The sequence below is a fragment of the Gopherus flavomarginatus genome, chromosome 5 (genome assembly GCF_025201925.1).
Source record: "Gopherus flavomarginatus isolate rGopFla2 chromosome 5, rGopFla2.mat.asm, whole genome shotgun sequence".
Lineage (NCBI taxonomy): Eukaryota > Metazoa > Chordata > Testudines > Testudinidae > Gopherus > Gopherus flavomarginatus.
This window is the reverse complement of record NC_066621.1, coordinates 49,045,044-49,070,330: the sequence shown is the minus strand read 5'-3', so window position 1 is coordinate 49,070,330 and position 25,287 is coordinate 49,045,044. Positions and strand designations below refer to the sequence as shown.

The following is a 25,287-nucleotide window of genomic DNA, read 5'->3' as shown; positions in this document are numbered from 1 at the left end:
TAATCTTTGAAGGTGTCTTTTAACCCAGAGGAATCATATTGCCCCTTTGCCCTTGCAACGTGTATGATACTACTGCCCAAAGGCCATCATGAGAAAGAGTGAGAGCTTGGGTTATGCAAAGGGATGTTGGTCAAGGCACAAGGGAGATTATCACACCATAAGCATCTCTGTGGGTTACAATGTAGAGTAGGCCCAAAGACACAGAGTTTTCCACCCTATCTTTAGCATACTCAAGATTTCTCAGTCCAGTGTAGAGCTATCATACCCAGAAGTAAGAGGCATCCCCATCTCTTACTCCAGTGTACAGAAGGGCAAGATTGGTCATTACAGAATGGAGAGAATAAATAGCTATCCACTTCATTTGCAATAAAAATATTTTGGAAGATTAATTCTCTTCGAAATGTGCAGATATCAGGTTGTACAAGTTAATCGGTAATATTCAGACTAGCATACAAGAGTTTTATACCAATTTTGCACATTCTGTACCACAAGAATTGTTTAAAAAAATATGCGGTCTTTCAGTTTTGAATAATTTATAATGTCCTTTCCTGCAAGTCCCATTAATGTTAAAGGTATTTTCAAGGCTGTACAAGATAAGAGATCGATACCTTTCTGGGAGGTTTAGCATCAGGACACTCAATTTTAGTGGTTGAACTAACTGTTGCAGTGGGAGTCATAGTTGGTATAGATGTTGACGTTGTAGGTGTAGGTCTAGGTGTTGCTGGAGTTGTTGATTTACATGGTCCCTTAAATCGCTCCACTGAACAATTTTTACTACAAATGGCATAAAAATTACATCCATCCTTGTCTGTTTCATTGTAAATCATTTCACCTATAAAAAACAACTATTAGAATACACAAAATACAAAATACAAAGATAAAACATAAAATAATCATTGAAAAATCTGCACTAGTTCAATCTGACTATGTCAAATTTTAATATAATTCCAATCCATACTGTAATTAAAATATCTGCTAAAAATGACATAAAATCTGTTTTAAATATATTCTAATGGATTGTTAAAGACTTACCAGGTACATAAACAGTGTCCTCAATTCGGCAAAAGCAGTGAGTAGTTGTCATGGTTACTTCTGTTGTTTCTGTTTGTGTACTTCCGATAATTGGAGTGGTTACTCGTGTGGGCGTTGTTGGCAAAATTGAGGTTGTTTCAGGACAATTTATATTTTCTTCACAGCACAAAACACGTATCTCATAGTTGAAACACATTTTAAATTTACCGATTTGATCCTCATTTTTGCACATAAGCCCAAAATTGACATCGCACTGCACAATTTGACCAGCCTCCTCGATGCTTATGTCTGGGTGGTTTTCTGCCCTACACTCAATATTTGCAGGCTTTGCGCAGATTATCTCTCCTGCTGCCCTTATGTTGTTATAGGTTTCAATGTCTCCTTCTTTAGGTCCAGAAGAGGGAAAATCGACATCAAACCATTTGGACCATGTGCATGTTGGTTGACACTTTGTAGTGGAGGATGTGGTGGTTCTTGGAGTTGTGGGTATTGGCGATGTTGTGGGGATTTCTGTGGTAGGTAGAGTGGTGCTACCTGTAGTGGTTGTGCTTTGGGTTGCTTCACTAGTTGTGGTTTCTACGGATGTGGTAGTTGGCAGTGTTGTGGAGATGGTTGACGTTGTGGTTATTCCTTTGGTAGGCAGGGAGGTGGTGCCTGGTGTCCTTCTTGTTGTTGTTTGAGGTGTAGTGACTGGAGTTGTTTCAGCAGTGGTAGTGCCTGGTGTTTCTGTGCCTGGTGGTTTAGTAGAAGTTGTGACTTCAGTGGTGGTTTTTGTGACTGTGGTTGGTGGTTTACGTATAGTTGTGGTTGCAATACTTCTGGTTGGGGTTGGGCAGTTAAGGTTTTCTTCACAGCACAAAACACGTACCTCGTAATTCAAACACATTTTAAATTTACCAATTTGATCCTCATTTTTGCACATAAGCCCAAAATTGACATCACACTGCACAATTTGACCAGCCTCCTCGATGCTTATGTCTGGGTGGTTTTCTGCCCTACACTCAATATTTGCAGGCTTTGCGCAGATTATCTCTCCTGCTGCCCTTATGTTGTTATAGGTTTCAATGTCTCCTTCTTTAGGTCCAGAAGCGGGAAAATCGACATCAAACCATTTGGACCATGTGCATGTTGGTTGACACTTTGTAGTGGAGGATGTGGTTGTTCTTGGAGTTGTGGGTATTGGCGATGTTGTGGGGATTTCTGTGGTAGGTAGAGTGGTGCTACCTGTAGTGGTTGTGCTTTGGGTTGCTTCACTAGTTGTGGTTTCTACGGATGTGGTAGTTGGCAGTGTTGTGGAGATGGTTGACGTTGTGGTTATTCCTTTGGTAGGCAGGGAGGTGGTGCCTGGTGTCCTTCTTGTTGTTGTTTGAGGTGTAGTGATTGGAGTTGTTTCAGCAGTGGTAGTGCCTGGTGTTTCTGTGCCTGGTGGTTTAGTAGAAGTTGTGACTTCAGTGGTGGTTTTTGTGACTGTGGTTGGTGGTTTACGTATAGTTGTGGTTGCAATACTTCTGGTTGGGGTTGGGCAGTTAAGGTTTTCTTCACAGCACAAAACACGTACCTCGTAATTCAAACACATTTTAAATTTACCAATTTGATCCTCATTTTTGCACATAAGCCCAAAATTGACATCGCACTGCACAATTTGACCAGCCTCCTCGATGCTTATGTCTGGGTGGTTTTCTGCCCTACACTCAATATTTGCAGGCTTTGCGCAGATTATCTCTCCTGCTGCCCTTATGTTGTTATAGGTTTCAATGTCTCCTTCTTTAGGTCCAGAAGCGGGAAAATCGACATCAAACCATTTGGACCATGTGCATGTTGGTTGACACTTTGTAGTGGAGGATGTGGTTGTTCTTGGAGTTGTGGGTATTGGCGATGTTGTGGGGATTTCTGTGGTAGGTAGAGTGGTGCTACCTGTAGTGGTTGTGCTTTGGGTTGCTTCACTAGTTGTGGTTTCTACGGATGTGGTAGTTGGCAGTGTTGTGGAGATGGTTGACGTTGTGGTTATTCCTTTGGTAGGCAGGGAGGTGGTGCCTGGTGTCCTTCTTGTTGTTGTTTGAGGTGTAGTGATTGGAGTTGTTTCAGCAGTGGTAGTGCCTGGTGTTTCTGTGCCTGGTGGTTTAGTAGAAGTTGTGACTTCAGTGGTGGTTTTTGTGACTGTGGTTGGTGGTTTACGTATAGTTGTGGTTGCAATACTTCTGGTTGGGGTTGGGCAGTTAAGGTTTTCTTCACAGCACAAAACACGTACCTCGTAATTCAAACACATTTTAAATTTACCAATTTGATCCTCATTTTTGCACATAAGCCCAAAATTGACATCGCACTGCACAATTTGACCAGCCTCCTCGATGCTTATGTCTGGGTGGTTTTCTGCCCTACACTCAATATTTGCAGGCTTTGCGCAGATTATCTCTCCTGCTGCCCTTATGTTGTTATAGGTTTCAATGTCTCCTTCTTTAGGTCCAGAAGCGGGAAAATCGACATCAAACCATTTGGACCATGTGCATGTTGGTTGACACTTTGTAGTGGAGGATGTGGTTGTTCTTGGAGTTGTGGGTATTGGCGATGTTGTGGGGATTTCTGTGGTAGGTAGAGTGGTGCTACCTGTAGTGGTTGTGCTTTGGGTTGCTTCACTAGTCGTGGCTTCTACGGATGTGGTAGTTGGCAGTGTTGTGGAGATGGTTGACGTTGTGGTTATTTCTTTGGTAGGCAAAGAGGTGGTGCCTGTTGTGCTTCTTGTTGTTGTTTGAGGTGTAGCGATTGGAGTTGTTTCAGCAGTGGTAGTTCCTGGTGTTTCTTTGCCTGGTGGTTTAGTAGAAGTTGTGAATTCAATGGTGGTTTTTGTGACTGCAGTTGGTGGTGTACGTATAGTTGTGGTTGCAGTACTTCTGGTTGGGGTTGGGCAGTTAAGGTTTTCTTCACAGCACAAAACACGTACCTCGTAATTCAAACACATTTTAAATTTTCCGATTTGATCCTCATTTTTGCACATAAGCCCAAAATTGACATTGCACTGCACAATTTGACCAACCTCCTCGATGCTTATGTCTGGGTAGTTTTCTGCCCTACACTCAATATTTGCAGGCTTTGCACAGATTATCCCTCCTGCTGCCCTTATGTTGTTATAGGTTTCAATATCTCCTTCTTTAGGTCCAGAAGCGGGAAAATCGACATCAAACCATTTGGACCATGTGCATATTGGTTGACACTTTGTAGTTGAGGAAGTGGTTGTTCCTGGAGTTGTTTGTATTGGTGATGTTGTGGGGATTTCTGTGGTAGGCAGAGTGGTGGTACCTGTTGTGGTTGTGCTTTGGGTTGCTTCACTAGTCGTGGCTTCTACGGATGTGGTAGTTGGCAGTGTTGTGGAGATTGTTGACGTTGTGGTTATTTCTTTGGTATGCAGAGAGGTGGTGCCTGTTGTGCTTCTGGTTGTTGTTTGAGGTGTAGTGATTGGAGTTGTTTCAGCAGTGGTAGTTCCTGGTGTTTCTTTGCCTGGTGGTTTAGTAGAAGTTGTGACTTCAATGGTGGTTTTTGTGACTGTAGTTGGTGGTGTACGTATAGTTGTGGTTGCAGTACTTCTGGTTGGGGTTGGGCAGTTAAGGTTTTCTTCACAGCACAAAACACGTACCTCGTAATTCAAACACATTTTAAATTTACCGATTTGATCCTCATTTTTGCACATAAGCCCAAAATTGACATCGCACTGCACAATTTGACCAACCTCCTCGATGCTTATGTCTGGGTGGTTTTCTGCCCTACACTCAATATTTGCAGGCTTTGCGCAGATTATCCCTCCTGCTGCCCTTATGTTGTTATAGGTTTCAATATCTCCTTCTTTTGGTCCAGAAGCGGGAAAATCGACATCAAACCATTTGGACCATGTGCATATTGGTTGACACTTTGTAGTTGAGGAAGTGGTTGTTCCTGGAGTTGTTGGTATTGGCGATGTTGTGGGGATTTCTGTGGTAGGCAGAGTGGTGGTACCTGTTGTAGTTGTGCTTTGGGTTGCTTCACTAGTCGTGGCTTCTACGGATGTGGTAGTTGGCAGTGTTGTGGAGATTGTTGACGTTGTGGTTATTTCTTTGGTAGGCAGAGAGGTGGTGCCCGTTGTGCTTCTGGTTGTTGTTTTAGGTGTAGGGATTGGAGTTGTTTCAGCAGTGGTAGTGCCTGGTGTTTCTGTGCCTGGTGGTTTAGTAGAAGATGTGACTTCAATGGTGGTTTTTGTGACTGCAGTTGGTGGTGTACGTATAGTTGTGGTTGTAGTACTTCTGGTTGGGGTTGGGCAGTTAAGGTTTTCTTCACAGCACAAAACACGTACCTCGTAATTCAAACACATTTTAAATTTACCAATTTGATCCTCATTTTTGCACACTAGCCCAAAATTGACATCGCACTGCACAATTTGATCAACATCCTCGATGCTTATGTCTGGGTGGTTTTCTGCCCTACACTCAATATTTGCAGGCTTTGCGCAGATTCTCTCTCCTGCTGCCCTTATGTTGTTATAGGTTTCAATGTCTCCTTCTTTTGATCCAGAAGCGGGAAAATCGACATCAAACCATTTGGACCATGTGCATATTGGTTGACACTTTGTAGTTGAGGAAGTGGTTGTTCCTGGAGTTGTGAGTATTGGCGATGTTGTGGGGATTTCTGTGGTAGGCAGAGTGGTGGTACCTGTAGTGGTTGTGCTTTGGGTTGCTTCACTAGTTGTGGTTTCTACAGATAGAGTAGTTGGCAGTGTTGTGGAGATCGTTGAAGTTGTGGTTATTTCTTTGGTAGGCAGAGAGGTGGTGCCCGTTGTGCTTCTGGTTGTTGTTTTAGGTGTAGTGATTGGAGTTGTTTCAGCAGTGGTAGTTCCTGATGTTTCTGTGCCTGGTAGTTTCGTAGAAGTTGTGACTTCAATGGTGGTTTTTGTGACTGTAGTTGGTAGTGTACGTATAGTTGTGGTTGCAGTACTTCTGGTTGGGGTTGGGCAGTTAAGGTTTTCTTCACAGCACAAAACACGTACCTCGTAATTCAAACACATTTTAAATTTACCAATTTGATCCTCATTTTTGCACAAAAGCCCAAAATTGACATCGCACTGCACAATTTGACCAACATCCTCGATGCTTATGTCTGGGTGGTTTTCTGCCCTACACTCAATATTTGCAGGCTTTGCGCAGATTTTCTCTCCTGCTGCCCTTATGTTGTTATAGGTTTCAGTGTCTCCTTCTTTAGGTCCAGAAGCGGGAAAATCGACATCAAACCATTTGGACCATGTGCATGTTGGATGACACTTTGTAGTGGAGGAAGTGGTTGTTCCTGGAGTTGTGGGTTTTGGTGAAGTTGTGGGGATTTCTGTGGTAGGTAGAGTGGTGCTACCTGTAGTCGTTGTGCTTTGGGTAGCTTCACTAGTTGTGGTTTCTACAGTTGTGGTAGTTGGCAGTGTTGTGGAGATTGTTGATGTTGGTGTGACTGGAGTTCTTTCTGGTGTTGTTTTACTCACCAGTGTTGTTTCTTTAGTTGTACTTGATGTTCCTTGAGTCGTTTCTTTTTGTATAGATTCGGTTCGAGGTGTATTAGTTGTCTTTATTTGGGTAATAATTTTTTTTGTGGTTGCTGTTGTACTGGTTGTTACTGTCGTTGTTGTGGCTGGGGTGGTTGTTACTGCCATTTTAGTGGCTGGAGTGGTTGTTACTGTTGTGGTTGTGGCTGGGGTGGTTTTTACTATTGGGGTAGTGGCTGAGGTGGTTCTTTCTATTGGGGTAGTAGTTGAGGTGGTTGTTCCTATTGGGGTAATGGTTGGAGTGGTTGTTAATATTGTTGTGATGGTAGTTACTGTCGTTGTAGTTGCTGAGGTGGTTTTTACCATTGGAGTAGTGGCTGGGGTAGTTGTTACAATTGGGGTAGTGGCTGGGGTGGTTGTTACTGTTGTTGTAGTGACTGGGGTAGTTGTTACAATTGGGGTAGTGGCTGGGGTGGTTGTTACTGTTGTTGTAGTGGCTAGGGTGGTTGGTGGGCATGATACAATTACATTTCGGCAACATTCAATTTTGATCTGGTAATTATAGCAGATTGGTGGAAGTTGATCCTTATTATAACATATCAGCCCTTCTGTTTTACTGCATATTACATTTTGCTCCAGCTCATTCAATGGTATGTTAGGGAATCTTTCTGCTCTGCATTCCACAGCCTTTGGAGCTTTGCATACTTTGTATCCTTTGGCCCTTATATTCTTAAATGTATCAAAATCTCCATCATTGATAGCAGACCCTGGGTAACTTATATCATACCATTGTGACCATTCACATAGTTCTTTAATACAACCAGCAGTTGTTAGAGAAACAGTTGTCACAGCTGTTGTAGTTTCTGAGATTGTGGTTATTGCTGGAGTAGTTGTTACTGTTATTGATGATGTAGGTTTTGTTGTTGAAATAGGTGTAGCAGTTGCAGCCGTGGTGATTTCAGTGGTTGTTGGTGTAGTGGTTTTATTTACTATTGTGGTAAACTCGGTGGTGGTTGTGGTCTGAGTACTGGTTGATGAAGTAGTTGTAGTTGTAAAAGTGTCCAGAATTGGTGTTGAGGTTATTGGACTAGTGGTTGGTATTGTAGTAGTAGTTGGAGGAGTTGTCATGGTTGTAGTACCTGTAGTTGTTGTAGTTTGTGTGGTTGTGGCAGTGAAAGGTGTAGTTGTGACTGCTGTAGTTTCTATGCTGGTGGTGGATGAATGTGTACTTCCTACTGTTGATGTAGTTTCTGTAGTTGTAGGAGTCTGGGTGGAAGTTTCTGTTGAAACAATGGGTGTGCCTGGAGTAGTTGTAGTTTCTGTGGTTGTGGTAGTGAAAGGTGTAGTTGTGATTGTTGTAATTTCGATAGAGGTGGTTGTTAAAGGAGTAGTTGTTTTAACTTCTTTGGTTGTGGTTTCTGTTGTGGTGGTGGTTGAAGGTGTAGTTCTTATGGTTGAAGTTGTAGTTTCTGTAGTTGTAGGAGTTTGGGTGGAAGTTTCTGTTGAAACAATGGGTGTGCCTGGAGTAGTTGTAGTTTCTGTGGTTGTGGTAGTGAAAGGTGTAGTTGTGATTGTTGTAGTTTCGATAGGGGTGGTTGTTAAAGGAGTAGTTGTTTTAACTTCTTTGGTTGTGGTTTCTGTTGTGGTGGTGGTTGAAGGTGTAGTTTTTATGGTTGAAGTTGTAGTTTCTGTAGTTGTAGGAGTTTGGGTGGAAGTTTCTGTTGAAACAATGGGTGTGCCTGGAGTAGTTGTAGTTTCTGTGGTTGTGGTAGTGAAAGGTGTAGTTGTGATTGTTGTAGTTTCGATAGGGGTGGTTGTTAAAGGAGTAGTTGTTTTAACTTCTTTGGTTGTGGTTTCTGTTGTGGTGGTGGTTGAAGGTGTAGTTCTTATGGATGAAGTTGTAGTTTCTGTAGTTGTAGGAGTCTGGGTGGAAGTTTCTGTTGAAACAATGGGTGTGCCTGGAGTAGTTGTAGTTTCTGTGGTTGTGGTAGTGAAAGGTGTAGTTGTGATTGTTGTAGTTTCGATAGGGGTGGTTGTTAAAGGAGTAGTAGTTGTTTTAACTTCTTTGGTTGTGGTTTCTGTTGTGGTGGTGGTTGAAGGTATAGTTCTTATGGTTGAAGTTGTAGTTTCTGTAGTTGTAGGAGTCTGGGTGGAAGGTTCTGTTGAAACAATAGTTATGCCTGCAGTTGTTGTTGTTTCTGTAGTAGTGGATGTGGATGGGCAATGACTAAAATCATCACAGCACAATACTTTTATTTGATAGTTATAACACATTTGGAGCACTCCTTCCTGATCTTCATTCCTGCAGATAAGTCCAAAGGATACATTGCACTGGACAATTTGTTCAATGTTATCAATTGATTTTTCTGGGAATTTCTCGGCTCGACATTCTATATTTTCAGGTTTGCTGCAGATCACTTTTCCTGCTGCTCTAATATCATCATATGTTTCAGAATCTCCTTTATTGTCCAGGCTGGGAAAATGGACATCATGCCATTCAGACCATTTGCATTTTGGTTTACAAGGTGTTATGGATGTGATTTCTCCTGTAGTATATACAGTTTCTGTTGAAGGGCTAGCAGTTGTTTCAGGGATTGTTGTTGATGGAGCTGTGGTTCTAAGAGTTGAAGTTGACACACTTGTTGTTTCTCTGACTGGAGTTGTTGAAGGAGTTTTGGAGGTCATGGTACTTGTTGAAAGAGTAGTTGTTTTAGGTTCTGTGGTGGTAGGTAGTGCTATAGTTGTTGTAGGTATACTGGTTACAGTAGTTTCTGAAGTGGTCGTTTTTGTGATGGATGTTGTAGTCTCTGCAGGTGTTGTGGTAGCAGGAGTTGTATATTCACATGGTACAAAGCTACAGCATAATATTTTTATCTGGAAGTTGTCGCAGACCATTTGATGCTGATCCTTATTATAACATATTAGTCCCATTGTTGTACTACATTCTACTTTTTGCTCTAGTTCACTTAATGGTGTGTTAGGGGACTTCTCAGATCTGCATTCAACAGCCTTTGGAGCTTTGCAAACTTTGTAACCTTTGGCTCTTAAATTATCAAATGTTTCAAAATCTCCATCGTTGATCCCAGACCCTGGATAGCTCATATCATACCATTGTGACCACTGGCATACTTCACGAACACAGACTGATGTAGTTGGTGTCACTGTGGTTAAAAACCAAAAAGAATGAAAATTTAGTATGAACCTTTCAATTTTAAATAAAAAATACTAAGAAATTCAAGCAAATATTCTCCTTTCTATTATACCAAATAGACTGGGTATGATGTGAGCTATCAGCTGTAGGAAGAGGGGCTTGTCTAAGCACTTGACAAAGGGCATGAGCTAGTATACTGAGCTCAAAAATATATTCATTTATTACGCTAGTTAAATTATAATGAATATCCATTCAAATAATGAAAACAATTGCAACATATGAATTTGCTGGTATGCCTGGATTTATCAGTTCCAAGGGCATTTCCATTATTTCTTGTGATGTGCTAGGATAAAAAGTAATTATCAAAATTTCAAAAATAGTTGCCTAAGTTACACATGCATAATTTGCACACTTGGGGAAAAACATCTATGCATAACATTTTCTATGTCATGCAGCATGTTTGCACCTTCTCATGAACATTAAGGCCCTGATCCAAAGCCCACTGAAGCTATGGAAAGCTATGGAAAGACATAGTTGAATTCAATGAACTTTGGAGTAGGCCGCATATGCACTTAATTTATTTGTTATATAAATTTACTGCTCATCAACATGTCACATTGCTTGCACTCCTCTCTATTTGTTCATAGAACAATTACTGCAGGGTTGAATCAGGGGTATAAGTTTCCTCATGCTGCCCTAATGTGCTTCAAGTCTCTTTGTAAGAGACCATCTCTTGGGTGGACAGAGTAGTTCATGCTCCTTGCTGATTCAATGCAGGCCTCTCTGAAACTTCTGAAAAGTTGCCAGTTAATGCCAATTATGCTGGCAGTTTCTGTGATGTAGCACTAAGAACTATACTAAAATGACTAACTAATCTCATGTGTGCTACCAAACAGCCATCAGATGGTCATGACTTTCAGGCATTACCAATCTGGGACAGATTGAACCAGAGATCTAGAGGTGAAACACATAGTATCTCAGTATTGCAGTCTGAGCTATCCATTTACTAACCGCATTTTCAAAATACTATGATACTGACTAGGATTTTAGGAGAAATTAGTCATTCTGCAATTTAATAAATGAATAATAGGGAATGATTCTATGACTGTGCTGATTACTAGCTGTGGAAATTTTCTATATAGCAGTTTAAAAAGAATGGTATAGAATCAGTTACCACAACAGTTTATAAAATACCTATGGGATTGTTTTCTAATGAATGTCTGAATTTGAGCAAAGATAATATCAAAATCATGCCCAGTGGTTTTATTTTCTATATTTTCATGTTTCAATTTGTTTTCTAGCTATGACCAAAACTATGTAAAATATACAAAATGCAAATAAAAATAGGTCTTGTTAGTTTTTGAGTTTCCGATCCATTCGTTAGAGTTATAAGCATGGTTTGGTAGGTAAATTTCACTCAGCAGCAATTAAGAGTACAGTGAGCTCATGTATTCATTAAAAATATACCTGTAGTGGTGGATATAGGTGTTGAAGAGGAAAATGAAAATGGTGTTGTGGTTAAGGGTGTAGAACATGCATAGACTTTTCTATCAATTGTTCCATTGTGACCACAAGTTGCAATGATACACCCGCCAGTACCATCTGTAGTGTTGTAGATGACATCCTCATACTCATATTGCTTTCCATCATATGTGCAGTGGCATTCTGTAAACCAAAGGAGAATGTCATCATTAGATTTCCTGTAATATGGAATGGATTGTTCCAAAAATTTTATGTTCAGATAGAAGCTGCTTTGTCAACATACCATATTCATCATATTCACACTTAATGCCATTCATTGTGCATTCACTGGGGGGGAAAAAGAGAAAAGAAATATGGGACTGAAGATGCATAAAAGATAACCACATACATTTTACTGTTTTAACTGTTTCTGTTGCATTTATATCCCAAGGAACAAAACGAAGTTCATGGAGAAAAGTTGTGTGGGTAAGCTCAAAAAGACCTAGTCTTTCTCCAAGTCATGTTCTCATCCATTCTGTGATAGGAGGGCCCTGAGCTCTCAGACCGGTGCACTTCAGCTACAGAAAGGCAGGATGGGCAGGCTCCTTTCAATCTGCAGACAGGATTTGTAACACCATCTGTGCCTACTAACAATACCCTGCACTGCATCCCTTCCATGATGCCACAGAAGAAGGTTTTGGAGGCTGCAGGAAGGGATCCACTGACCACTTCCCCCTATTGGAGGGGAAGTGCAGCAGGGATGGTGGTGGAGGAATTACTGTTGCTCTTAGGTTGAAATAGCTGCCAGACAGTTTCTTTAGCTGCTCTGCAGCCTAGTGAGGAGGATTACCCCTCTCCTCAGACCTTAGTGGTACACCCCTGTGAGAACACAGTCAGTTTACTCAGGTTGTGCACAAAGATAGGGATTTCTCACTTACTAATTAAGGGCTAAATTCAGTTACCTTTGTTCACACAGACTAACACTGTACTCCGCAAGTAGTCCTATTGACTTTGTGGAGTAACTTGCTATTCAGCATGGGAAGCATATCAGAATATGTCCCTAAGTAAATATCTATGTAATGAAATCAGTTACAAAAAATAAAACATAAAAATACTGAAGGACTTTTGTAGACAGATACATGCCAGGACAATAACAAAAACAAATGAACAGAATTAAGCTACAGAGCAATTTTAGATAATGATTTCAATAATACCTTGTCAATTTGTTTCCTAAATGCAGTACCAAGGTCTTTTTTAAAAATACAGAATGTGCAATAAAATAGAGAAATATGCTTCAAACAAATCACTCCAAAGGAAAGAATTTCAGATCATGATCCTTTCCCTTCCCAATCCCAGAAATAAAAGTGGTTTATTTACTCATTAGTAATTTATGCACAGTAGGCACAAGACCAATTCCTGTTAGCAAACAATGGAGTTTAATGGCTACTACATTATGTTAGGATTCTCCTGAAATCCTCATACAGCTAAGCTTACCATGATTGACAGTTCTCTTCTGAACGAATGGATGTTCCTGGCTTGTAATATTTTCCCTTGGTATCGTAACAGCCACAGTGATCGACACACTCCATATCATCTTCATCAAAATAGGGCTTGTTCTCTGGACACTTTGGATAGCAGCCTGCAGTAACAAAAAGAGTTATGTTGACACTGGATCTCTTACACTGTGGGTGTCTCTAGACAGCTATCTAAACCCTGCATTGATTTCTTTTTGAGGGGTGGAATTTCACCCTGAGTGACATGATGCATATTGCTGCCATAGCATAAATTTCTCTCAGAGTTTAAATGCAATAATTTGGATTTTAATCCCAAAGAAGATCATGACCTCTTTAGAGAATTACACACAATTCAGAAAACTCCATAATCACTAATCTGGCTTGTACATTCTAATAAAAATATTAAATATATTGAGAAGAAGGAATTTTAGTTTAGGAATTTTTAATTAGCTTTTATAAGTAGAGTGAGATATATATAAAGCATTCTACCTTCCAAGCCTTGTAACTCATGAAGGCATTTTCCACTTGGGTTCCTGCAGGTCTTCATACAAGGGGACCCACAAGGCTTGTAGTGCCACTCGCATTCTCCTTGCGGGTTGTAGTAATCACAGAACAGAGCTGGAAGAGGGCAAAATGAGTGAAAATATTACATGTAACAAAACGTTTCTAAAGTGCTTCATAGCTATCCATATGTTGTGTACAAATCCCATAACACCAGCATAATTCTGCAAGTATTGAACAGTAGTTATCCTGTTTCTAATTCAATATGATTATCTTACTTCTACAGTTGTATTGAGTTTAGTGATGTTACAAAGCCTCTACAAGACACTGACAGAAAGCATAAAAGTCAATTAACTGGAACGTACAATTTTCAGCTGCTGCTATACATTGCTATTTACTTACAGTGTGACAGATAACATCTATCTATCTATCTATCTATCTATCTAGGATGGCAGTGGTATATCACAAGCTGTAACTAGATAATACAGTAATTTAACAACTAATACAATCACTAGGGAACAGTTTTATTTTAATCATATCTACAATTGGAGATGTGTGGAGAGATTGGAAAAGGAAGTTTTGTAGATAGTTCTATTGATAATTTACTGTTTGCTTTGGGCTATTTTGCTATTCTCCAGATTGTAGTGCATCTCAGGAACAGTACTATACTCCTCTTCGTTTCTTCCTATGTTATTTTTCCCCTTCTCGTTCTTTATTTCTTTTTCTCCCTTTCCCTCCATGAAGTTATGGGGTAATACTCACGACAGATAGATGGGGTTCTCCATGCAACACAAATGCCAGCCTCATTACATGCTTGAGCATATGAAGCTACCGCTGTACAGAAACATTCACAATCTCCCCCAGTGTCACAGGCACATGCATCACTCACACATGCTTCATAATATTCATTAGGTTCAACCTGTTAGAAAAAGAATACATGACATTTAATTTTTGTTCCATGCACTTGTCATCTTGCTTTGCAATAGCAATTCTCTCTCCTCCTAAAATTTCAGTCAAATGTTTGAAATGGATGCCCTTCTTTTCTTTTTCTCATGTAACATCATTCCCCATAGCAATGGAACTACATGCAGAATAAACTATGATTTTGGGAAAAAAAGAATCTAAGTTGGGGGGGAAATTACAAGACTTTTTCTTTATAAACTCAAGTGCAGAAATCAAGTGTATGACATGCCTAGCATTAGTAATCATAAGAGAAATGACTACCCTAACAGCTGTGGAACATTACAAGTTAATTGGAAAAAATAATATAATTAGATTAGTACATCCTAGCACAACAATTGTCCTGTTATCAATTAAATGTATTATCAGAAGCTAATCCTGCTGGACAGAATAACACATCCTGTGATTGTCCCATATAAAAAGGGTTATCTGATGACATCCATACAAGTGTCACGTATTTCTTTGATGTACCAGCTTACTTGGCAAAAAGAGAAAATGAATCTCAGTGAAATTTCTCTGTAGTCCTTCTGGAATTAGCTATGTGTCCAGTTTGGTCTTAAAGGACCTGATCCAGCTCCCACTGAAGTCAAATCTTTCCATTGACTTCAGTGTGGAACCAGATCAAGCCCATGATGCTTCTTCCACAATTGAATGTACATATACATTAAAAAACAGGTAGAGCATCCTTATGTTTAGTGCAGGGAGTGGCAACGCAATGTGCATAACTAAGGTATTCTGTATATAATATAATCCCTGCTTAGAAGGATTCCACCTGAGGATTTGCTATACCTGAGAGTGACAGGCAGAGAATACTTTGCTGTTGATTATGCTGCACTGCTTCTGGGCCCAAGAGTTCCTGTAAGGGTTTGCACGGCAAGGATTCTTGTTGCTCTTGGCATCTGGGCAAGTAGGAGACACCTTCCAGCTGTTTCCAAACTCCAGAACATCTTCTACCACAGACTGACTTCTGGTGGTAAAGTCATTAATGCCACTGCCATCGTAGTTCCCACACAGGCCACAGACCTGACCCTGCATAGAGAAACAAACAAACTGATGAGTGCTAATAAAACATGTTTGCCAGCGTCTGTGATTAACTGAAACTCTGACTTTTCAGATTTAATGTAGACTTTGGGTCTTCAGTGACAGCCTCACACTTTTCCCTGAAGATGTCTTTACCCAAAAACGTACACTTCTTTTTATTGTACTGAATCCTGTCTGAAGAAAGGAGTAAAGTAGATACATAATTTTGTTCTTAGGATTTTTTTTAAAAAAACAACGAATTAACTATTTTTATTTAATTTTGAATATACCCTATTAGTAATGACCTTTAATGAATGTTCTGCTACTAGTTAGTTATGAAATCATTATGTAATTTGTGGACATGAATGGTGTATTTAGAAGCAGCCTATCACCCCACTACATTTGGTCACTCTAAAGGATCTATTTTGAGACACCACCGAAAGGCTGAAAATATGCAATAGGAATTCATTCAGTCTTGCAGTTGCAATCTTACTTATGTTTCACTGCACTTCCATTTTCTCCTTCAAGAGATAATGCCAAAGTGTATCCATAAGAACTGATCTCAGTCACAAAGCTTCTTAAACTTACCTTAAAATCTGGGCTGAGCTTGATGAATATGCTGGTTTTCTTATCCCACATGAGAGTCAGTCCAACGTCGGTGTCAATCACCATGTAGATGCCCATGTAACGGACCTCGTATGGCACTTCCCCTCCACGGACCTTCTCTATCACTTCAAACTTTCCATCACTGAATACTAGTTCACAGTTCTGAAATAGGAAGAAACGCCAGTTAAAAAACCAACAGATTTAATATATACATAACTATCTGAATTATTCTATAGAATTTCTTCCTAAGATGTAGCGCAATTGCTGGCAGCAAGTTTGGAAGTCTAGGAAAAGTTATGCTGTCTGATTGGATATTTTTACAGTGAGATCTACCTTGGACAATCTATTGTGCATCCTGCTCATGTCAGAGACCAGATACACATGTTCTTCCCCACAGTTTATCATAGAAGCTACGCACCCTTAGGAAGACTTTAATGGCCTTTGAGCAGGTGGTCCCAGTGGTTCCACAGGGCATGTTCTCTGTGATAACTCGGAAGGTTCCAAGACTGGTACTGTTCTTACCACAGTAATCCTGAGAACAGGAGTGATAGTTAGTGTTAGTGAGGCCAGGTCACCACATGTAGGAACACAAGATACTTTTAGTGGTGTAATAATCCTAGGAAAGAAGCTCAGTACCTGGACCAGTGTGTATTCACAATCTCCACTAAAGCTGAAGCGTTTGCCATCAAAAGTAATGTAATGACCATCTCCATAAACAGAGCAGGTTGCCAGGCAAGATTCATTGGTGCATTGCCACATTCTGTTTTTACAAGTGCTAGGAGGGAGAAAAAAGTCCAAATGTAACAAAAATACTTTAACATATTCATTTCTCCTTATATATCCAGACGTAAATTTGATTCAGAATTTGTTTATCCCCAGAATACAGTAACCCAGGGGTTGGCAGCCTTTCAGAAGTGGTGTGCCGAGTCTTCATTTATTCACTCCAATTTAAGGTTCTGCGTGACAGTCATACATTTTAATGTTTTCAGAAGGTCTCTTTCTGTAAGTCTATAATATATAACTAAACTATTGTTGTACGTAAAGTAAATAAGGTTTTAAAAATGTTTAAGAAGCTTCATTTAAAATTAAATTAAAATGCAGAGCCCCATGGACTGGTGGCCAGGACCTGGGCAGTGTGAGTGCCACTGAAAATCAGCTTGTGTGTCGCCTTTGGCGCACATGCCATAGGTTGCCTACCCCTGCAGTAAACCTATGATACTGGGAAATAGGACTTACTCATGCTAAACAGTAATGCATTGTAGCCCTGGACCGACAGCACATAGACCCCATTAATTCCCAAAGATTAATTTGTTTTATGATTAAGAGCCATTTAAAAACCTTTTGGATTTCAAAACCTTTTAGAATTTTTTGAGATGTATGCACCATTGAGAGACTGCAAATAGACTGAGCAGGTATAAAGTTTTCCCGTGCAGCTCTAATGGAGATGAGGGCATATAAAGCCCACCGTTGTCCTGCTCATTTACTAACTATTCTTGTTTGGGTTTGAAAGAATGAAGAAAGCCTGTTTTTTTGTTTGTTTTTTTAATGCTGAATATTAGATTTCAACAGTAGATACCAATGCGGAACTAACTACTAACCCTCTTGCAGTGAAGGATCCATTGCCAACCAAATTCTAGTGCACAGGCTATGTGTATATCTATCATCACCCTCTGTTGCATGGAATATGAGCCCCACTTGAGTGTGTGCTGTAAATCTTCAATCTGCTACAGCAAGATGAGATTCTTCTCAAGTTTAAGTGACACAGACATGTACCTTTTAGGATTGTGAAAACCATAACTATTCAACATATACCTACCAGGTGTTACAGTTGACTTTGATTGTTTCTCCTGGATTGTAGGAGGCCTCATTGTGAACACATGGACATTCCCCAACAGGTACACAGCCACCTTTGCCATCTGACACTAGATCATTAGGGCACACGCAGCCAGAGATGCACTGTGTGCTGTACTGTAAGAACCATAGAGAAAACATCACTTGATAAATCATGGCAGTGGAAAAGAAACATTCAACTACAACAGCACAGAGTGTGAGAGATTTAATTTTGGTCAGGATATGAAAATGTTTTCAAGTGGGCATAAGGAATTGGCACTTACGCATCCCATGTCAAGAGTCTGACAGCTCTTCTGGCACTCGGATCCAGTTGTGCCTGCGGTGACATTGGTGCAGTCAAAGTAGACCATGGGAGCTGCACAGACTGCAGGAGACAAAAGCCGTAAGATATTTGGGATCGAACACAAAGTTATCAGTTATTGCAACAGTAATTATTTGTCATGAATATGCCTCCAAAGAGCCCTGATTTTAGAGTTAAGCCAAGGAACACAATCTAGTTACAATGCTCCAGTTACTGGTGCAATAACCTTTATTTGCTCTGTCACACATTTTAGCTGTCTGCTGAAATCATTTTAGCCATGGAGTTGGGCATAAGGCTTTGTTTAGAATTATAAATGACCTCAGATATAGGAGCTCATTGCCTTCAGTTGTAAACTTGGAATACAAGTCTTCATTATTGTTAGTACAGAAAATTTACAACTAATTTACACATTACTTTGGAAACAAAATCTATTTGAATCTTTATATAATATATTTCAATTCAGTTAATCCTGTAATAATTGTGCCATAATTAATGGGACAGATTTTAGAACAGCATATGCATAATTTTCACATGCAATGTAACTGCATGCACAAATGGCCAGTTAGTTACAGAACTTGTTATTTGCATGTTTAATTGCTCCCTCTGCAAGCACAGATATGGTAACTGTAGCCAAATCCTGCAGTCTTTATTCAGTTAAAACTCCCACTGACACCAGTGGGAGTTTTTTGTTTGAGGAGCGACTGCAGGATTGAGGGCTACATCTTGGATAAGCACCTGATAATAGCTGTAGTATTAAACATCTGAACCAGAAGTATGGCCAGAGCCCTGGCCATGAATGTCATTAAAAAAATTGTCATTGGCACATGAGGAATATTTGGATCTTAATGTTTTTTCTTCTGCTGTATGAAGAATAGAGTCTGTGGTATGTTATACTTTTGGGTTTTACCTAATACCTACTGAAATATGTGATAAGTGCTTTGAACCACCTTTCAGTTCTTAAGAAATACATCTTACCATCATTTCTTTGTTGATTCTTGTTACTATATTAACAGCTGTATTATTTTTCTTTATTGTTTGCTTCCTTTTGCTGACTTTCATTTTTAAGAAGTCTCATAGAAATTTGCCTTTTGGAAAAGAATTCATAAAGGACACCCCTCACCCTATATTTATCAAGTTACTGGCATCCAGTAATTTTTGCTTTTTAGGAAATTCAGTGGTTATTATGTATTCCCTAAGGAACTTTTCTTTTTTATCTGTAACACTATGACCAGATCTTATCTTGCTCTGGATTAGATCCTTGAGTTCTTGTCATATTTTGTTTCCACTATTCCACAATATAAAGAATGGTACTTTCCATTTCAAAAATTACATCCTCGCTACTACAAAACTGCTATGCAAATAGTTTCTGATGTGTTAATTTCCCTACTGGGTTTTGAATGTTTGCTGTCTTCATCATTGTAATAAAACAGAGTTCACTCAGAAGTGTGAGAGGGAATTAAAATAAAGCTTAAAGGGGTTATACCTGGTTCTGGTTTCACTCTAACACAGTCCAGCTTTCCATGTGTGCAAGAGCTGTGACAAAGAGAAGGGAATTATGTTTGCTTCAAATCATAGTTAGTTACATGGAGAGCTGCTTCTATCTTGCCATACAGCCAGTCTTTCCTATGGAATCTGTAATACTGAAATGCCACCTTGTGGCCAGAGATAGAAAGTGTCCTTTCAACAGAATTGTGTATATTGTTTGCATATAATTTCTGCAATAGCTGTCCAGAAAACAAACAAGCTTGTGTCTTATGCTAAGACAATGCCACCCAGTCAGTTTGTCGACATAGATTATTACACTTAAAAAGTTTCTTCTGTAATGTTATTCGTTTCACCAGCATTCCTCATTTTAAGTACAGGGAATATCAAACTGGTAGACTTTTTAATCTAAAAGAAACCATTTAAATTCAGAGAGAAAATATGACTGAGTTAGTTGACTGGATTAAAGAAAGATTTCTAAACAAAGACAATCCTAAAAATTCATGAGTAATTGTGATTTTCACACTGAAAATTCTTAAACTGGGAGAGAAACTCATTTGACTTGACTAGAGTCCATAAAATATATATGATTCCATGATTGCCAGTGTCCAGCCCCAGGGTTTTGTTAAAGAACATCTTACCATATGACACCATTGTCGTGAACAACCTCTCCAGAAGGTAGCACAGATCCTTTGTAATAACAAGGACAGCTAGTAGCAGGCACACATTTGCCATTTTCATCCATGTAAGTTCCATTTGCACAGGTACAGCCATCAACTGGAGTGAACTTGATGTTGCATGTGACATCGGGCTCACTCAAAGATCGGCAAGTGGGTTGGCAGGAATTGACAACGTAGCTGTACGTCAGGGATTTGGGGCACGAGGTTATGGCTTGAGAGAGTAAAATAAAGTATGTTACATTCATAGCTTATTTAATGATGGCTATAAATGCCAAATTTTGGATATATTGTGTATGATGAAACAGATCCTGTTTGTCTACAGATTAAAATGGAATGGATTAAATTCTGCAGTAAGGTCAATTATAATGTAATTTACATGGATTCTACTACAAAATTTACCCCCACATTATTATCTCAGATGGGTACACTAGAGAACCCCATTGCTGTCAATGAGGTTTCTTCAGTTTAAACAAGAGGAGAATGTAACCCATGTTAATTTGTACAGATTATTTTTTTGGTTTGTTTATTTTCTTCCTTCCACGGTCAGTATATTAAAGTAATAAAACAGGAAGCATCCTAATTATATTAAATCGACAGTCAAAGCCTTATACTCTGTGATATTTCCTTGGGACTTTCATTCAGTGTAGGTATGATTCTCATGAAGCATCTTCTTTAAGTAACTTTCTACTTACCTTTCATTATGTCCCTTACTCATACCCCTTAGATTTCATAAGAGAATTGTTGATAGGACACCATCAAACTTTTAAGATTTGACTGGGAGAGCCCTGGATTTCCTGGAATCTGGTATAAAGGGCCCACTGGCTGATCATTTTTAACCAGTGAATGGTTTTAAAACTTACTGCAGACATTGGTCCTCCATCCATTCAACAGGACTCCTTTGGCAGCACAGGCTTTGACATAGGTAGAGAGGGCAGCACACATACAATCCTCACTCTTTTCACAGTTACAGGTGTCAAACAGACAGTTCTAGGAATACATATAAGACTCATTAGTAATCACTGAACTGCCCATCCAAAGAAATTTCCCTTTAAGTTTTTGCATTCACATGTCAAAATCACTGGCTCTATTTAGTCTTATAATGGATTATAGGGCCAAATTCTACCTTGATGTACTCACTTTGCAACCTATTGGACCAAATGGTGCTCTGATTTACCCCAGTGTAGATCTGAAGTATGTCAATTGGTTTATTCTGGATTTTCATCAATGTAACTGACAGCAGAATTTGGCCCATTAATGTCTGTATGTTTATATCAGTATAAAAATCTAAGCATTTCTTTCTTTGCAGTCAGCTGTCTAAGAGTGTTTCAGACACACAAAGTTAGATTACTTCCCTGCAAGGAAAATTACCCTGAGTACCTGCCGGAAAGATGCAATCCTTTACAAGGAAGTAAAATAGATGCCTGCAGCTGTATTTTTATGTTCCTCCTTTTATTTGAGGAAAAAATAGTTTTACTATTTACATCAGATATTTACAGTCAATACAGTGTTGTATTCAAAGTGAAATGAGTAAACTTATCTTCCTGATAGTGCAAAGAAAAATGCCTACTTAGAGAAGGAGTAGATTACATGAAATCAAATTACAGTTAAACGTTATTGTAGCCTGATGAACTTGTTAGAAGCGCATTGGGTGACTAAACCAGCTTCTCCTATTTGGTATGTGTTTCTCCTGGTGCTTGGTATCAGGGATCAGACTCTTATTGGTGCTATTATAAAGGTGAAAGAAATAACTAGCAAAGTACCGTGTGGTAAACATCTGGATTCACTGTTGAGTGGCATTCAGCAAAAGGTCCTTGAGTATCAGTCAGCAGTCCACACCAGTGCTGAGCATATTTTTCTGTGAAAACAGAAAATGCTATGAATTCATGTTTCACTTTATGGGTTAAATTCTCTTCCCAGTTACATCACTGTAAGCCCACTGTGTTCAGTAGATTTGCAGAAGCATAAAAAAGAGTAGAATTTGGCTCTGTATTTCTTCAAACACAAAAAACTGCCCACTCTCTTTGTACAGAAATATGAACGTGTCATGAACTGACTGACGCTAAATCACAATGGCTGCCTTTGATTAAGCTGGTAAAACTTGAGCTGGTGTTTTGTAAAAGGAGATTTTCAGTGTAGATTACCAATGGCTCAATTCATATTAGCAGCAGAAAGAGTGGCTTGTAGACCTTAAAAACTTAAGTTCTTTATTGGTTAGAACAGAAGATTGAGAGCCTTGAACCAATGAATTCTAAGTATGATTCATGACTCACTGTGTGGCACTGGGCAAGTTACATACAGTCCAAACATGCAAAGTTCTGAGCACACCACACCTTCTAGATGGCACTCAGCATCTTACAGGATGGAATGGTAACCTCTTCAATGACTCAGTTTCCCCATATGCAAAATGGGAATCTTAACACTTCACTTCTTAACTCGCAGGGCTATTGTCAGGCTCTAAAATACTCTATTAGTCTTAAGTGTTATTATTATTTATTAAGAGAAAACCTGAGTCTTGTCTGACAGAAAATGGATGGGCAAGATTGGATGAGTTAAAATGAGTCGCAACATCCTGTTAATATTTCTTACAGTTAAATAATTGCTTTGTTTTTCAAGCTAATCTTCTTTTATGATTTAATTTTTAAACTCATCTATATGTATCATGGAATTTAGAATCTGAATTCATTTCTGCTACCTACTTTTGTCAGATTTCTTTAGTCTTCTAATTGTAGAAGATATATATTATTATAACAAACATACCATTTTCTATGCTGAGGGTACAGGGATTCTCAAAGATGTTTTTGACATCAGGGCAGTCACCCTGGGTTTTCCAGGTATTGGCAAAAGCAGCTGCTGTTCCTTCCACTATGCCACTTGTGGCTTTGAAGTCATCTGTTTGGATATTGTTGAAGTTTCCACAAAGACCTTAGTGGGAAGCAGAAGGATTTTGAATCTCCCATGCAAAGTCAAAAGTAATTTCAATGAGTGAGGTCACAACCTGCTCCTTCCTGATTATGCACCTTGTTCAAGATGCATGTCTCTGGATTTCTGGTACAACCTTTGTACCTATGGAAGCTTTCTTTCAGGACATTTTCCTGTGAATATCAGACTAACCCAACTACTTTTCCTATCGCTATTTCAGGGGCCTGCAGAACTCTTCAAAACCCACTGATTGGCTATGCTTTTGGCTTCTGCCTCTGAAACACCACTACACTTTTATTTGATCAGAGTAAACATAACATAAAAATATGACCCTTCTACTTCTTAGTCCTAGAGAGAAAGCTTAATCTTACAAAAGCTCAGCAGTGCTTCCATTCCTGATCACAGTCTAACTCTCTGACTGTCTCTGATCCTGCTGCCTGTCTCCCACCCAAATAAGCAGTCTGGATGGTGCTTCTCCACAGTAGGAAAGACTTATTAGATAAGTCTACTTACCACATGTCTGCCCTTTGTGGGACGGGTCCATGTTTACAAAGAGTTGCATGATGGGTACAAGCTGCATCTGAATCTGAAGCCCAAAGTTTGTTTGTACAATGATGAAGAATGATGACGGCCTGAAGATAGTGACATTGGCTATGGACAAAGAACACAATAAACCCATTTTTGTATGTGATCAAAAATTGAAACAACTGTCCATTATTTACAAAGATTCTCTTTATACTAAGCGTCTGCTACATGTAGTGTGAAGCTATCACTTGGAGAAAAAAAGGAGAGTTAATTTGAACTGGGTCTAAAATCTGGGACAAAGTTAGTCTATTACTATTCTAGGCAGCAAGCAGGCAGAACAGGCCTCCTGGCTGGTAATTTCTTTGGAACAAGTTGAAGAACATGAATTTCTGTGTCCAAACAGACTTTGGCTCTGTGAGAATTACCTAACATGATTTTGTCCTAGGTTCCAATCTGGAAATACTTGATATACATACGGTACTTATACTTCCTGTATATGTGGGGAAGAAACTAAGAAGGTCCGGATAGAGTGAAAGTCTTTAATGATGAACAATGTCCATGAAAACAGTCAGAAGAGGCATAGGGCAACTTCATGGCTCAGTAAGTTGTAGACCTGGTTTTTGGGTCCCAATTTATATCAGAATTTGCTTTTTACTCGTACAGTACTACTTGAATCTGGAAATATCAGTGTGATAGTGTATGTGTGTATAGAAGATGTTCTCTAATGGTTACATAACAATAGCCGATTATCTCCAAACTCAAAAATGCTGAATGAGCAAAAACAATTATTTTAAAAATAAGAGGTTCCTGCAGGGTAAATGACTTAAGAATGTAACAGAGAGTAGAAGCAAAGCACTAGGCTAGCCAAGTCAACGTCCACGAATGCCACAGATGCCTCCTAAAAATACATACCTGCAGAGAACGGCAACTGGGTGTAGATCGTATTCACAAACACGCTGCCAGAAGATTTGATCACAACAATCTGGCAAGGAGCAAAAGACAGTGATTGGCAAGCAGGTTTAGGAACTGTTCAGCACTTTCCAAATATTTCATATCTAGTATTGTTCAAAACGAAGAAAAAGGCCGGACACTTGATATAGTGAAAATCAACTTTTCAACACAACTTTTTTTGTTATTATACTATTTTCTATAGTTGTTATAACTAGCAATTATTTAGAAAATCTGTATAAAATGTAAATGCCAGAGAACTACCAGCGTCTTTACTTCCATTGTCTGCACTGCGATTTCTTTTTGCTTGATCAAGGTTGTATCTTATTTGAACAGAAATCAATGCTGACTTCCTAGCTGCACTGTTCTTTTTTGTGTGTGTATCTACCACAAACATTACATATGTATGTTCATTGGTACAAGATTTGGGATCAAGGACCATCCATGTTCAAATATTTTTCTATCTGGGCACAACATAAGGCTGAACACAGTTCCTACTGCATCAGGAACAGAAATTGTGGTGAGTCTAGTTGGTGATGGTTAAACACTTTTTGCAAGCTACAGATCACTAATTTTTTTCTCTGGTCTTCAGTTTAAGTCCATCCTTCCTACCCACAGCTAACTACCCAGTAACTGTCAGTTTTAAAAACATTCAGGCGAAAGGTTGGGTATCTGTTTTTACTACGTACAGTTTGTCCTCCACTTATGCTGATGGCTACACCTTTCAGGCATGTCTCAGTGTCGGTTAGGCCACATTTGCGGACTTCTCCTAGAACAGTGAAGGCATCACTGTCACAGAGCTGAAAAAAAGAAAAACCAAACCCATTAAATGAAAAGGGATCAATATC

The 25,287-nt window shown here is 39.3% G+C and overlaps 1 protein-coding gene across 1 annotated transcript in view; it reads right to left on the bottom strand.

Annotated features, from left to right (window-relative positions):
• Nucleotides 1–25,287, bottom strand: part of LOC127052989 (mucin-5AC-like) — a 55,223-nt gene that overhangs the window by 16,058 nt on the left and 13,878 nt on the right. Inside the window, exons 12-33 of the mRNA XM_050957189.1 lie at nt 25,129–25,239; nt 24,404–24,473; nt 23,480–23,617; nt 22,805–22,969; nt 21,808–21,902; nt 20,908–21,034; nt 20,009–20,258; nt 19,369–19,418; nt 17,848–17,948; nt 17,550–17,701; nt 16,370–16,508; nt 16,152–16,265; nt 15,716–15,895; nt 14,897–15,136; nt 13,910–14,066; nt 13,136–13,264; nt 12,627–12,771; nt 11,437–11,480; nt 11,139–11,336; nt 8,041–9,681; nt 1,033–7,821; nt 609–832 (exon numbers count right to left, since the gene is read on the bottom strand). Of these exons, the coding sequence (XP_050813146.1) occupies nt 609–832; nt 1,033–7,821; nt 8,041–9,681; nt 11,139–11,336; nt 11,437–11,480; nt 12,627–12,771; nt 13,136–13,264; nt 13,910–14,066; nt 14,897–15,136; nt 15,716–15,895; nt 16,152–16,265; nt 16,370–16,508; nt 17,550–17,701; nt 17,848–17,948; nt 19,369–19,418; nt 20,009–20,258; nt 20,908–21,034; nt 21,808–21,902; nt 22,805–22,969; nt 23,480–23,617; nt 24,404–24,473; nt 25,129–25,239 (11,259 nt within the window). The remainder of the gene's footprint in view (nt 1–608; nt 833–1,032; nt 7,822–8,040; nt 9,682–11,138; nt 11,337–11,436; nt 11,481–12,626; nt 12,772–13,135; nt 13,265–13,909; nt 14,067–14,896; nt 15,137–15,715; nt 15,896–16,151; nt 16,266–16,369; nt 16,509–17,549; nt 17,702–17,847; nt 17,949–19,368; nt 19,419–20,008; nt 20,259–20,907; nt 21,035–21,807; nt 21,903–22,804; nt 22,970–23,479; nt 23,618–24,403; nt 24,474–25,128; nt 25,240–25,287) is intronic.